Source organism: Arvicola amphibius, chromosome 2 (assembly GCF_903992535.2).
Source record: "Arvicola amphibius chromosome 2, mArvAmp1.2, whole genome shotgun sequence".
In the NCBI taxonomy this organism is placed as follows: Eukaryota; Metazoa; Chordata; class Mammalia; order Rodentia; family Cricetidae; genus Arvicola; species Arvicola amphibius.
Genome location: NC_052048.2, coordinates 62,433,782 through 62,446,553, shown reverse-complemented (window position 1 = coordinate 62,446,553; position 12,772 = coordinate 62,433,782). Strand labels below are relative to the sequence as shown.

General features: G+C 51.9%; 1 protein-coding gene across 7 annotated transcripts in view; it reads right to left on the bottom strand.

The window, feature by feature from the left end:
* The window catches only part of Dysf (dysferlin), a 201,247-nt gene that overhangs the window by 52,232 nt on the left and 136,243 nt on the right, over positions 1 to 12,772 (bottom strand). For 4 of the 7 annotated variants that reach the window (XM_038318221.1, XM_038318223.1, XM_038318220.1 and 1 more), the window contains 4 exons: positions 7,494 to 7,595; positions 7,239 to 7,400; positions 5,202 to 5,367; positions 4,802 to 4,878 (listed from right to left, as the gene is read on the bottom strand). In XM_038318221.1, the coding sequence (XP_038174149.1) occupies positions 4,802 to 4,878; positions 5,202 to 5,367; positions 7,239 to 7,400; positions 7,494 to 7,595 (507 nt within the window). Of the gene's footprint in view, positions 1 to 281; positions 345 to 4,801; positions 4,879 to 5,201; positions 5,368 to 7,238; positions 7,401 to 7,493; positions 7,596 to 12,772 lie in introns of all 7 variants that reach the window. The other 3 variants (XM_038318219.1, XM_042054450.1, XM_038318218.1) reach the window with 1 other exon arrangement.

The following is a 12,772-nucleotide window of genomic DNA, read 5'->3' as shown; positions in this document are numbered from 1 at the left end:
CTTCTCAGGCCCAGACCTCAAAGGGCAGAGTCGAAGCTAGGGGCATGCCTGCTTATTTTAGCCCTTGCAGCCACACAGAAGCCCTGCCCACACGCGTAACCAGGACTGAAGTAAGGCTCAGAGGGAGCAGGACATCGACCAGAGGCAGAGATTTATGGGACTGCACCCCAGAACCTTCTCCCCACCCCTCCATGATTGCACCATGCTCAGGAATGCCTCCTCTCCTCATTATCCCAGATGTGCCAGGAAAACCGAGCCAACAAATAATAAAGAATACCTACATGGGAACTGGACGGAGAAGACCTCAGGTTAGTTGGGGTCAAGCTTGACAGCCCATCTGCGAGCTACAAATTAAACATGCCAGTTAGTGATGGGATTTGAGAACCTGTGACAGGAAAGTTTGGCCAGCCTGAGGGAGTAGGGCTCTCCCCGCTTCCCTCCAGGCACCCTCTGCACCAGCTGTCCCCAGTTGGACAACCCCGGCTCCATGACCCAACCATTTCTGTGACCTCCTTGAACCACAATGACCCAGAGCAACAGTGAACGGTGAGTCAGGGTTTAAATGTGAGAAAGACCTTGCCAGGCTATTTGGTCTCTTACTGTGATCTAACTGTTCAGGTGCCACGTACTCAGCCACTCCCCCTGCCTTTCTCAAACCTACCTGCTCCAGGGACATTTCCAGTCCCCATCATCTTCTCCTTCTGTCCCCAACCTCCCCATACCTTCTGGTAGGGTAGCCGAGCAAGGGCAAGATGCTCAGCCTTGATCCTCCAGAAGCTGGGGGCCACGTAGTTGCCCTGACCCACACAGAGGAAGCTGAAGGAGTCTCACAGGGCACCCCTGCTGTTTGTTCTAGACATGGCTCCTCACCATAAACCCTCAGTTGCTTCTCTAGAACTGTAATTCAGTGTCTTACAGGCGCACCTCAGACAAGCCTGGAGGCCATGGCAGGAGGCCAGGGTGAGGGGTAGAGCTCGTGCAGGTGAACAGCTAATAGCAGGAGAACAAAGCAGATCAGAGGGGCAGAAGGGGGAAAACACAGCAGATCTGAGATGGGGTGGGGCAGAAAACGGGTCCTGCCACAAGAGAAATGGGAGGGGAGGGGAGGCTGGAGAACACATGGGTCAGGGGGATCCACAGTTACCAGCACTAGCCTCCCTTATCAGTGACCCAGAAACTCCAAGAGGACCCTAAAAAAAAGTGAAGCCCGGGCCATGCTTTCTTCCTGTGCAGGAAGAATGGCCAGGTGCAGGGCAGGAGTGAGGAAACCTGGAGTGGGGGTTTGACTCCCAGCCCTCTCTTCTGTGTAGGAAGCATCCCTGAGGAGCAGCTCTTGATCCCAAACCTGAGAAGGCAGGCAGATGAAATGGCATCCAGCCAAGGCTGCTGGCCAATACTGGGTACAGTAGGACCTTCCAGAACATACTGGTGTGTACTCCAGCAGCCCCCAGAGGGCCAAAGATGACTCTGTCCCTCCCTCCCCTTCTTGCTCTGACCCCTCAGAGGCCTCTCTGTTATTTTGAAAATGTTCCTTTTTAAAGAAGGTGAGAGGGGGACAGGCAGGTCACCAGAGCAAAAGAAACACATGCAGCTAAACATAGCGCCAAAGCTCCGTGCAGCTGCAGAAATTACACGCTCCCCTTCGGGCTGTGGCCATAATTTGCTGCTCCAATTCTGGGACTGTGTTTCCACCTTCATGGCAGCCTCAAGACTATAACTGGAGCAGTGAGCTCCAAATTAGCCTGAGCCTGAGAGCCGCCCACATCCTAGGCCATCATATGAGAGGAGGTCCCCACCACTTTCTCGTGGCTCTTCCATGTCCCCTTCTAGCTGTGTTCTCAGTAATACACATACCAACCATGTACGCGTATACATGCATAGCACCTTACCACATACACACACTTCACCACAACACACACACCCAGACACACACACCTACCACTGACATATCCACACATACCTACAATAAACATGCATACTACCTTACCACATACACACACACTGCCTTACCACATGCATACACCACTTGACCACACACATACTAACCTTATCACATATACATACCTGCTACCTCACCACATGTATGCACTATACTACACACATCACCTTACCACATGCATCCACCACCTTACCATATACATACCACCTCACCAAATGCACATACACACACACACACACACACACACACACACACACACACAAAGCCTTGCTATGTAAACACACATATCACCTCTCCAAAATGGCATGTTCCTGCCAGATGGTATGTTCAGTAAGAATGGGGCCCAGGTCTCTCCCATCAAAGCAAACTGGTTCTTCTTTCTCTTTCTCCTTTTCTCGTCTTCCTCTTCCTTCTGCCATCTCCCGACCTAGACAAGGCCAGCCTTGCGTGTGTGGCACACCTCCAGCAGCCCAGTTCCTGGCCACCCACCCCTCTGCCACTGATCCAGTCAGAGTGGCCATGTCATATAGAGCACAGGTCTAGCTCTGGCTCTGACTCTTGCTCAGGCTCAGCCCGGGGCCCCTCATGGCAGTGTCAGGAGTCTGCCCAGCCTGGACCTCCTGACTGTTTACCTCTGGCTGTGTTTAGAGCCAGCAAGGCCCCCTTATCTAAGCTTGTGGACATTGAAGGTAGCACACAGACAGCAGTAATCCTGCTGGGAAGCCATGTACTTAGTTGCAAGTCAGACAGGCCTGCGATGGGGGCAGGAAACAGAAGCTGGAAAAGGGCAAGACAGGGGTTAGGACTCACTTAGCTACAAATACCCACCAACAAGGAAGACAAACACAAACTTGCATTGACATTACTATGGAGCCCTCTCAAAGTTCCACTCAGTTGTCCTGTTAGGAAACGTTCTTCCTCAGACCCATGTAGAAAATGGGCAAATTATCTGTTTATTCTCCTATGTATCCATCCATATATACACATACACATAATTCATATGCCCATCTACCTTCCCATCTATTCATCTGTTCAACTATCTATCCATCTACCTATCTATCCATCTATCTGATCACCAATCCATCTACCTCTCCATCTATCTACCCAACCACACATCAACCTACCTATCCATGAATCCATTCATCAGTAATCAATCTACCCATCTATCATTCATTCATCCATTCATCCATCCATCCATCCACCCATTCATATATCCATCCACTCATCCATGAATACCCGTCTACCTATCCATTTGTTCATCCATCATCAATCTATCTATCCACCCATCCATCCTCCTGTCCTCTCATCTATCCGTTAATTTATTCACCTGTCTAGCCATTCATCTACCTACTCTCTAGCCACATATCCATTCATCTATCCACCTATCTACCCATCCATCTATCCATCTATTCATTCATCTACCCATTGGCCATCTAAACAAATTCTTATTGAATACCTCCTCTACACCAGGCCCCGTGCTGGACATTGGGGACATAAAAAGAAGGCACCCTGTTTGTTGTCATGCATTTAGTCTAGAGAAGAGGCTGAGACCCAGACAACCATGCAGGACCTAGAGCTGATGCAGTGGCCGAGATCCTGCCAGAGAAGTGGTAAACATTCCTAAGCTGAGTCTCAAATAGTGAACTGACCAAGAGAACAAAGGCAAAGGTTGTCTCAGCAGTAGTCTGAGCCCTGGTGAGTGCTAGAGGCTGAGAGATGAGGGCTTGGGGCTTCTGACGCCTTCTCAGCATTGGTCAGAGCAGAAAGCAAGACTTCCTGCCTCTGCAGCAGCATGGCTCCAGGAGCTAAACTGGAGGTGCTCCCCGTGGAAGCAGTGGAAGATGGGAGACTGAGAAAGTGACAGATAATGGCACTCAGTATTCCTATGGAACACTTCAGAGCCAAGCTCTGAGGATCTTGATGCCATCTCAGCTCTCAGGTTTGCTCTCATGTGCAAAGCTAAGATTTAATGCTGGCTCAAAGAGTGCAGAACCCTGCTGCCTGTCACCTGCGTATCATCCATCCATCTGTCCAACTGTTGACCTCCCCTTCCCCATCTTTTCGCTGCAGCCTGAGAACAAGTAGCCTGAAGTTCTAGGATCACTAACAGCATCGGGTGTTGCATGCACAGCCACAGACAAGGGTGAGAGCCTGAGCCAGTCCAGGCCATTGTTCACAGCAGGGCTTTCTCTACCTCTTGTGGGGCAAGTACAGATGCAGAGCCCATCCAGGGCCCAAGACAGGAACAGTGCTCCCTTGGGTAAACTAAGTCATAGGCTTCCTGCCATATGCCTTGACATGTCCTGTGCTCACCAACAGGACCTAGGTCGGAGAGATCCCAGCAAAAGGAAAACTGATGACCAGCAGGTTGCAATGGTCTTACCTCAAACCCTCCCTTCCTGGTCCTGGAGGTGGGAGACAAGTGAGATACACTACAGTCCTAAACATAGCCTGCTCTCTTTAAGCTACCTCCAAGGAGCTGCCCAGCATGAGATCACGGAACAACGTTCCCTCAAAGAAGAGATACTTCCTCTACTTCCTTCTCACTGAGGGATCCCAGGCAGAAAGCCTTCAATGAAGCCCCAAGGTAGATGTTCCATTTTCCCCACATGCTTCCAGAAAAAAGTTTAGGTCTTCCCCTAAGGACTATACAGCCCTTCTCCAATCAAACCGAAAGTTCCCACCCGTGTCTTTGCATCAGGCAGCACCCAGCCACCAGGGCATAGAGGGATGAGTATAATGGCTTTATGGTCGTGAAGGATAGAGGAGGGGCTAGACGAGATGTGGGGTGTGGGGTGGGGAAGTTAAGGCCCCCTCTCCCAAGGCTGGGGCAGGAGGGAGCTGCCATCTCACTTATCCCACCTGGACAGGGATAAGAGGCTCCTTGTCATCAATGTCAATGAGCACGTCTTCCCCGGTGCTGAGCAAGCTCACATCATCTGCAGGAAGAGCAAGTGCACCCCTGTCAGGGACTCAGTCGAGGGACCGTCCCCAGACCTCGCAATCTCCCCACCCTCACACCCTAGCGGAGGTGTTTCTTTCTGCCCCCAGCCCTTCCCTTTCCTGATTCTAGCCCCCACATCTTTCCACATTCTCCACCTCCCTCTTCATCCCCCTCAGCTCTTTCTCCACTACCACCCATATTTTGAACCATGCTTCCCACCCACAAGGATCACTTGCTCCAAATGTGCCAAGCTGTGGAAAGAAAGCCCCCCCCCCCACCGCTGGGACAGCTCAGCAAAGGTTACTTCTGTCTCTTTACCTGGGCCGCCCCGTGGGGAGGGACTTTCTGCAGAGTAAGGGTCACACAGGAATTTCTCCAGGGAGCGAATGGTGCATTGGCCCACAACTGGTCTGCGGCCAAACTGACGATTATCAATGACTTTGACCACAATTGGGGGACAGTAGAGGTCCTCTCGGGGCAACATCTGTGGATGGGAGAGGAGGAGAAATCTAAATATGGTCCTCAGCCAATTTCCAGAGAGTCTCAGGGGAGTGAGGGGGAGCCCTCATGGGCAGGACCAAGGGACGGAGAATAACTATGAGTCCCCAAGTGCCCCAAATTCAAAATGGTAGCCACCAACCAAAGCTGGCCGGTGGGACAGAGGCCACACACCTTCCTGTCTGTCCTTGGCTGCTGTGTGTGGCAGCTTGCTTTCCCACAGCTTTCCCTTCAAATACACCCAGGTCAGCCTGAAGTCTGAGCAAGTCTATTTTCTCTGAACCTGCTCTGCTTGCGGCGTGAAAGAGGACTTGGGCTGCAACTCAACATTTCTTACAGACAGTCCCCCCCAAGTGGATACTCAGAAGTTGGCTTGCAGACCCAGATTCTTCTCCCCCCACCCCAAAAGCACTTTGAACACAACTTGAAATAATTTATACGCACTCCTTCAGTGGCGTCTCGGCTGAGCCAAGAGAAGGCTCCTGTTGACAGCCACTGGGCCTGGAATTTCTATCCTGCTTTCATCTCGCAAACTATTTTCCTTTTCTCAGACTTGACTTACACCGGCCACTGGGCCCAGGCAACCCAGGGAGCTGGAGAGGGCTGGGGGCTGAGGATTGGAGGGCTGAGGAGTGGGAGACTCAGGGTTCAGGACTCAGCACTGGAGGTTGAGTCTAAGGACTACAGGTCTGATGACTGAAAAAACAGGGATTGGGAGTTCAGGGCCAATGGCAGAGGACTGTGGAGTAGAGGTGGGGAAGACTGGGGCTGAGATCTGTAGGGGTGAGGGTGGGCAGCCAGGGGCTGAGAGATCAGAAGTTAGGGGACCAGGGAGGACAGGGGCTGGGAGACCATGGACTGGGACCATAATGTGAGATCAGGTTTGAGGGCTATGGGAACTGTTGAGAGCTGAGGCTGTGGATTCTGAGAGCCAAGGCTGAGGGACTGGAAGCTGGAAGCTGAGAATCTAGTAGCCGACAGGAAGGGCTGAGAACTAGGGTTGGGAACTGGGAGGCCAGCCTAAGGACTCAGGGGCTGGGACACTGATAAAAACTGAGATAAAAACTGAGGGGTCAGAGGCTGGAGAAACAGAGGTAGAGGACTCAAGGCTCTGGGCAGAGGCTGGAAGCCAATGAATGGAGATCTGGGGCTGGGGTATCAAAGGCTGGAAAGGCAAGGGCTAGGGGCTGGGGGTTGATGGTTGGGGGCCCAAGGTCCACAAGACAAAAGACTTGGGGGTTAGAGTCTGGAGAGCTGGGGGCTGAAAGCTGAGAACTAGGGGGCCAAGGGCTAGGGGCTGAAAGTTTGGGGCTAAGCAATAGGGAACTGAGGACTGACAAGGACCTGGAGACAGGGGACAGAGATGGGGGTGACAGCTGAGGACCCCATGTCCTGTGGACAGGTCCCTGAAGAACTGGAATGGGGGGGAGCTGGGACTGGCAGATGAAGATTCCTTGGCAGGGCTCAAGCTAAGGTAGAACCAGGGAAACTTGGGGAGAATGGCTGAAGGTCAGCCCTGGAGACTCCCTGAGGGGAGGCCCTGGCAATGAAAGCCTTCCTTAAGGAAACAGATTGAGAATGGCTCCTGAGGCTTCTGCTGGCCCAGGATCAGGCAGGAGAGGGAGGTAGCCACGTGTGCTGCACACAGGACAAAAACCTTCGATGGAGCAAGAAGTAATTCCTGTTTTCACAAGGAAAGCTTGTGAAAAGACACACACACACACACACACACACACACACACACACACACACACGGACCTTTCTAAAAACCAGAGCTGAATCCCAGGGTTGCTGGGATCATGAAGCCACTCTATCCCTCAGGGCTCTGGAAGGGAACAGTGGGGAGGTAGAGCTTACCACTTCCATGAACAGGGTGCAGACATCAAAGTTAGGGTTCTTCCGAAGGTTTCTGATGACACAGGACTGCACTGTCTGGCCACCACACTCCACCAAGAGGCTGGGCGAAGAGATGCTGGCCATCTGATAGCTCTTCATGTTCCTCAAGCCCCAGGCCAGGATCTGGAAGCAGAGAAAGGGGAGAGCAGCTGAGCAAGGCTGGGGCAGGAAGTGGGGAGGCCAAGGAGACAGCCGCCGTGCCATAGTCAGGCTCACCTCGATGGCTGTGCGCTGGAGAGCTGGCTTGATGTTCTGGGGAACCATGTAGATGTTGGCCTCCCTCTGGGGTGGTGGGTAAGGTAAGTCTGTGTCCTCCGTCTGCAGGGGACAACAAATCAGAAAAGAGATCACAGTGTGGGGGAAGGCCAAGGCTGTGGGATTAGGAAGGACAAACAAGCAGAAAGCAATGGCGTGCACTGGGGGGCACAGGAATGGAGGACAGAGTTTAGGGTGGGCAAACAGGCAGGAAAAATGAGGACGCTGGATCAGCCTCAGCTGGGCACTGCTGTCCAGGATCAGAATGCAGACATCTTTGTACAAGGCCAAGGCTGTCCTCCCGCAACACAGGCTCCAGAGCATCAGTGAGACGCGCCCCCCCCCCCCCCGTACAGCACACACGCGGTACTCACATGTGCTCACATGTAGATGCACTTACATGCTGACACGAGCATGAACACCCTGCTGCTCCATCCTGGCCCTCCTACTTCAGCCTCTCGGTCACTTCCCTCCGTGCTTACCCTTCTGCCCACCAGCTGAGACACACCCTGCTTCCAGCCAGACCCCCCCCCCAACCCCCAACCCTATTATCACATCAGCAAGAAGAGAACATGCTCACAGGAAGCCAGGAAGAACAGAGCAACGGCAAATGAGACACAGGGATGTGTGGCCACTGTCATTACAAGACGTGGGATATAAGGCCACCATCATCAGCACTCTGGAGGGGTCTCCCTCACCAGCACAGACCAGAGATGAGTGGGGAATGGGGCAAGGCTGGACAGCTCAGGGGTTTCCAAAGGGAGTTGAACAGGAATAACTAAGAGCTATGTGGGAAGCAGGGCAAGGCAATAGAGGAAGGTGTGACGTCGGGTTTGCGGACTCCTAGCATGGCAGTTCTAGGTGTGACCACGAGCTCTCCCATCACCTTTCTGTCGCTCAGCCCTAGACAGCAGCAGACAGTCTCTAGCCAGTCGCCAGCCTAAGAGCTGAGAAGTGTGTGCCATACACCTGCAAGAGTGCCTGCAACAGGTACATACTCATGGGCACTCCTAGGGCAATTAGAAGAAAATGCGCTTTTCTTAAGACTTTTGAATCCATGTCAGGAAATTCTATTTTATAAGTTTATTAGGTCAAGACGCTTCACTGCCACCTAGTGGGAAACCCTTATAATAAACACAAATACAGGTTACACTTGAAATTGTACCTTCTTGGATACACGGTCCTTGTGGTGTTCCCAGACAACACATCCATACATAGAAGTCTTGATGTTACAGAGATTAACTATTATCAGACAGGATGTGTCTTAATAAGCATTGTGGTCATCTGACCTATTCTCCAACAGTCTTTCTCTAGAAAGAACTACCAATATATGGACAGACAATCGCTAGCGTAGATGAGAAAGGCAACAGAAACAGAGAAGAAGAACAGCTTCCTCACACCTACAGCAAATTTGACAGCAACTCCAGCCACCTCCTGCCCAGTGGCCCCACTGGTGAGGCCACAGACTCCTGACCCATGGCAGGAAGGATGTCAGGTTCAGGGCCAGACAGCCTGGGACTCTAAGGCCAGCTCTATTGCTTCCTAGCTGTGTGGCCCTGGGCAGATTACTCAGCCCTAGTGACTCAGTGTCCTCATAAAGACGGAATAACAAGATGCTGAACAAAGTCACTCTGAGAATGAAACCAGCAGATGAACAAGAGGAGTATCTGGCACCAGAAGGCACTTAATAAACTGTGTGACTGTAATTACGGATGCCATTGTTGTTGGCACCGTGGCTGTTACCATTGGTGTCCAGGTTGCTCTTCTAAGGGTCACCTGAGGAAAATGAGGAGAACTGCGCTGCCAGGAGCCTCTCTCAGAACAACATCGGCTTTATAACTACCCTTAATTCACTAGGACGAAGGTAGAAACTGGCTAGTTTAATCCTTGCCCACAGTAGGTGACATGATTCAGGAAGGGTGACAGACAGAGCTTCCTCGGTGCACACCCCAGGACAGCTGTGCCCACCACAGAGCCTAGGACAGGTGTCCCCAAAGACCTGTGCAACCACTCTAGAAGCTGGGCTGCTAACAGAACCTGGGGCCATACTATGACATCTGACACCAGCTGCAGGTGGCCTATTTCAAGGGCCACGCTTTGTGACATATTACTAACTCTCATGGCTGATGGACCAAAGTAATGGGAGGAATGGCAACAGGAAGCATTAGACTTCAAGCTTTGTCAAATGAGGAGGTCAAAAGGACAATTTTCCTTACCCGCCCACCAAAGAAAACCCATCAGCTAGCTGTGAGCTGTCTGTGTACCACCCTCGCTTCTTGTTCCCTCAAGCACTGTGAGGATAATGATGTATGGCCTGAGAACTAGATTTCCCACAGTGGAAGCCCACTCGCTATGTAGGATGGAGGCAAGGAGGCCCAAGCAGGAGTTAGTACCGTCTGGAAGAGGCCCTGCAGGAAGAAGGCAGGGGTGCACAGCTATGGAGCCAGACAGGTGGAGGCAGGAGGAAGAAAAGCAGAGACAGAGATTAGTGAGCATCCAGGGATCACTCCCTTAGCATGAGGCCCATATGCTCATCCCAACACTGCCGCTATCCACCACATTGTCCCCAGACCTCCTATAACATTCCCGCCCTATGCCACTTGGCTGCAGTTCCTCGGGCTCCCTCTCTTGATGGCCCTCTGTCCTCTGGGGGCAAGGCTGTGTCATGTGTGCCACAGAAGCCAGCATGGAGCTGTGACTGTGTACCCAGTCCTTAGTGCTCTCTAGGTCCCCGACCCCATCTCACCCCATCTTTCCAGTCCTTAACCCTTCCTTCCATATCTGTCTTTCCACCCCAGGGTCCTCTATCCCTCACACTGTTTCCCTGAGCCCTCCTCCCACCTCCATCCTCCTCTCTGCCCTGTGCTCTGTTCCAGCACCTCTTCTCTGGAAACTTCTCTCCCAAGTCAACAGTCAGTCTGAACAACTCCCATCTCTTCACCTGACAGCTGAACTCAATGTCTCTTCTAAAGTCACCTACCTACACAGTTCCCTCTTCCTGTCAAGGACGAGCCTCTCAGGCCACCTTAGCCCCTTCCTCCCTCAGCCTGCAAAGCCAGACTTCGCCCCATAGGCTTTTCCTCATGTCCCTCCTAAGCTTTAGCCCATTCCTAGCATTCAAGCCTCCTAATGGCATCTCGCACTTAACTTGTCAATGATTACATTTGTTACCCACTCCCCCAAACCTGCTCCCTTCAGGTGTCATGTCATACATTGGCCCCAATAACCACTAAGACAACCGTGACACCCTTGGTTCCTCCCTCCTGCCTTGCTATGTTGGTTGGTCACCAAGCACTAGCAACCCTTTCCCTAAACCTCTCTCGTGTCTCTTGCTATACCTCCCCTCCCCCCTTTCCTTCCTCCCATCCACGTTTTCTTCCTCCGGTCCAGATATCAGCAACCCACTCTGTGGTCTCCCTGCTCTGGTTTCACACATATCCCTAACTAACGAAGCCCACGACACTCTGTGGGCATGCTGTTAGGACGTACAACTCATGTGACCCTGCACTCAAGACACTGACAACGCCCAAAAAAGGCCCCCAGACCCCTTGTCTTCCAGTGACTGATGACTTCTCTCACCAAATGACTTTCCCCTCAGGATCCCAATTCTCAATATACTCAATCCCTCCCTTCTTAAATGGAGACGCTGTGTTCTCTTTAGCCTTGGGACTCAGTACTCAACATCCATCTATCTGGAATACAGTCTGTCCCTCTTCATTTGGCCACTTCCTGTTTGGACTGTATGTGTCATTTAACTCTTCCTTGGTGCCCTAAGCATGTTACGTTCCAATGTTTCCATGGGCCCCACAGCCTCTGTTTACCCCTGACCTTAGTCACACTGAAAGATACATCAATCACCCCGTGGCACTTCTCTGTCTTTGTCCCCAGCTAACCAGCAACTCTGAATTGATCAGCAACGACTGTGAAAGGTAACTGGAGTGAAGGAAGGATTGAGAGGGGACAGGAGGGAGTAAAGTAGTAGCTCTCCTTGCCTACACTGCCGCCTGCTCTGTCATCACCCTCAGGTCCTCTCAGCCCTTGCTAGCTGTGCCTGCTCACGGCTGCACCAACCTTCTTCACTACCTTCTGGAACTTGTCAGTCTTTAGGGCCTAAGTCAAGCTCTCCCTCAGTTTTTTCAAACGCTCCAGAAACTTCTTATAGCCTTGATCTCTGACATCTGTTAAACCTAAATGACTCCTGAAACACACACACACACACACACATACTCACATACACACAGAGAGAGACACACAGACACACACATCTCTCACACACACATACATACACACCTCACACACATAAACACAGACACATACATCTCACTCACACACACACACATACACTACACACACATACACACCTCACACACATACACATATATACACACACAGAGAGACACAGACACACACCTCACACACACACAGACACACACACCTCACACACACAGACACACACATACACGCGCGTGCACCTCACATAGTTCCAGCGAACCTGCCTTTGCTCATCTCAGTCAGAAGGTAAAAGTGAGCCTGGATCATATTGCCAGCTTCTAGGCCTCAGTCTCCTCCTGGTCCAGTCTACCTAGGATGCCCAAAACTGTCCTTTCAGGACAGCATGAGTGCTGTGACCCTTATCAAAACTGGACAGCATTTCTGCACTGCCAGGAAAGGGAAGGGGCAGACTGCAAAGGCAACCAGGGCATCTAATTGACTGTCTCACGGGTGACAGGGACTGAGCTCTCCATGCCCCAAGAACAGGCCAATACCATATTAGCCTGGTCAGGGACAGCCATATTAACTGAATTCCTGTACCTGCCCTGAGTCTCAAGCAAAAATGGTGAACACAGGCAGGCAGGGTATTAATCAAGCCAGTTCAGTCCCAGATCTTGGAACAACTGAGGGACGTATCCCAACTGTAGAAGCCACCCTTAGCTTCTTCTCAGCCCATATGTCCCCAGGGCCAGTTCAACACAGAGAGGTGAAGGCCCAGATATGCTCCTAGTCCTAGCTGACAGCACACTCGTCAGACATTTCTTTCCAGGGCAGTGCAGGTGTTGACATGTCTCTGCTGCCAACTGGACTGCCCTGTCCCCAGTAGCCCTCAGCTCCCACCTCACCCAAGGGAAACATCCTGGTTCCTTGGGGAGCTGCAGGCAGGGGGCAGGCAGGCAGCAGGAGGCTCCATTGTCTGTCCGCCCCACCCAGCTCATTAGGAACAACATACTGGTCTAATTACACTT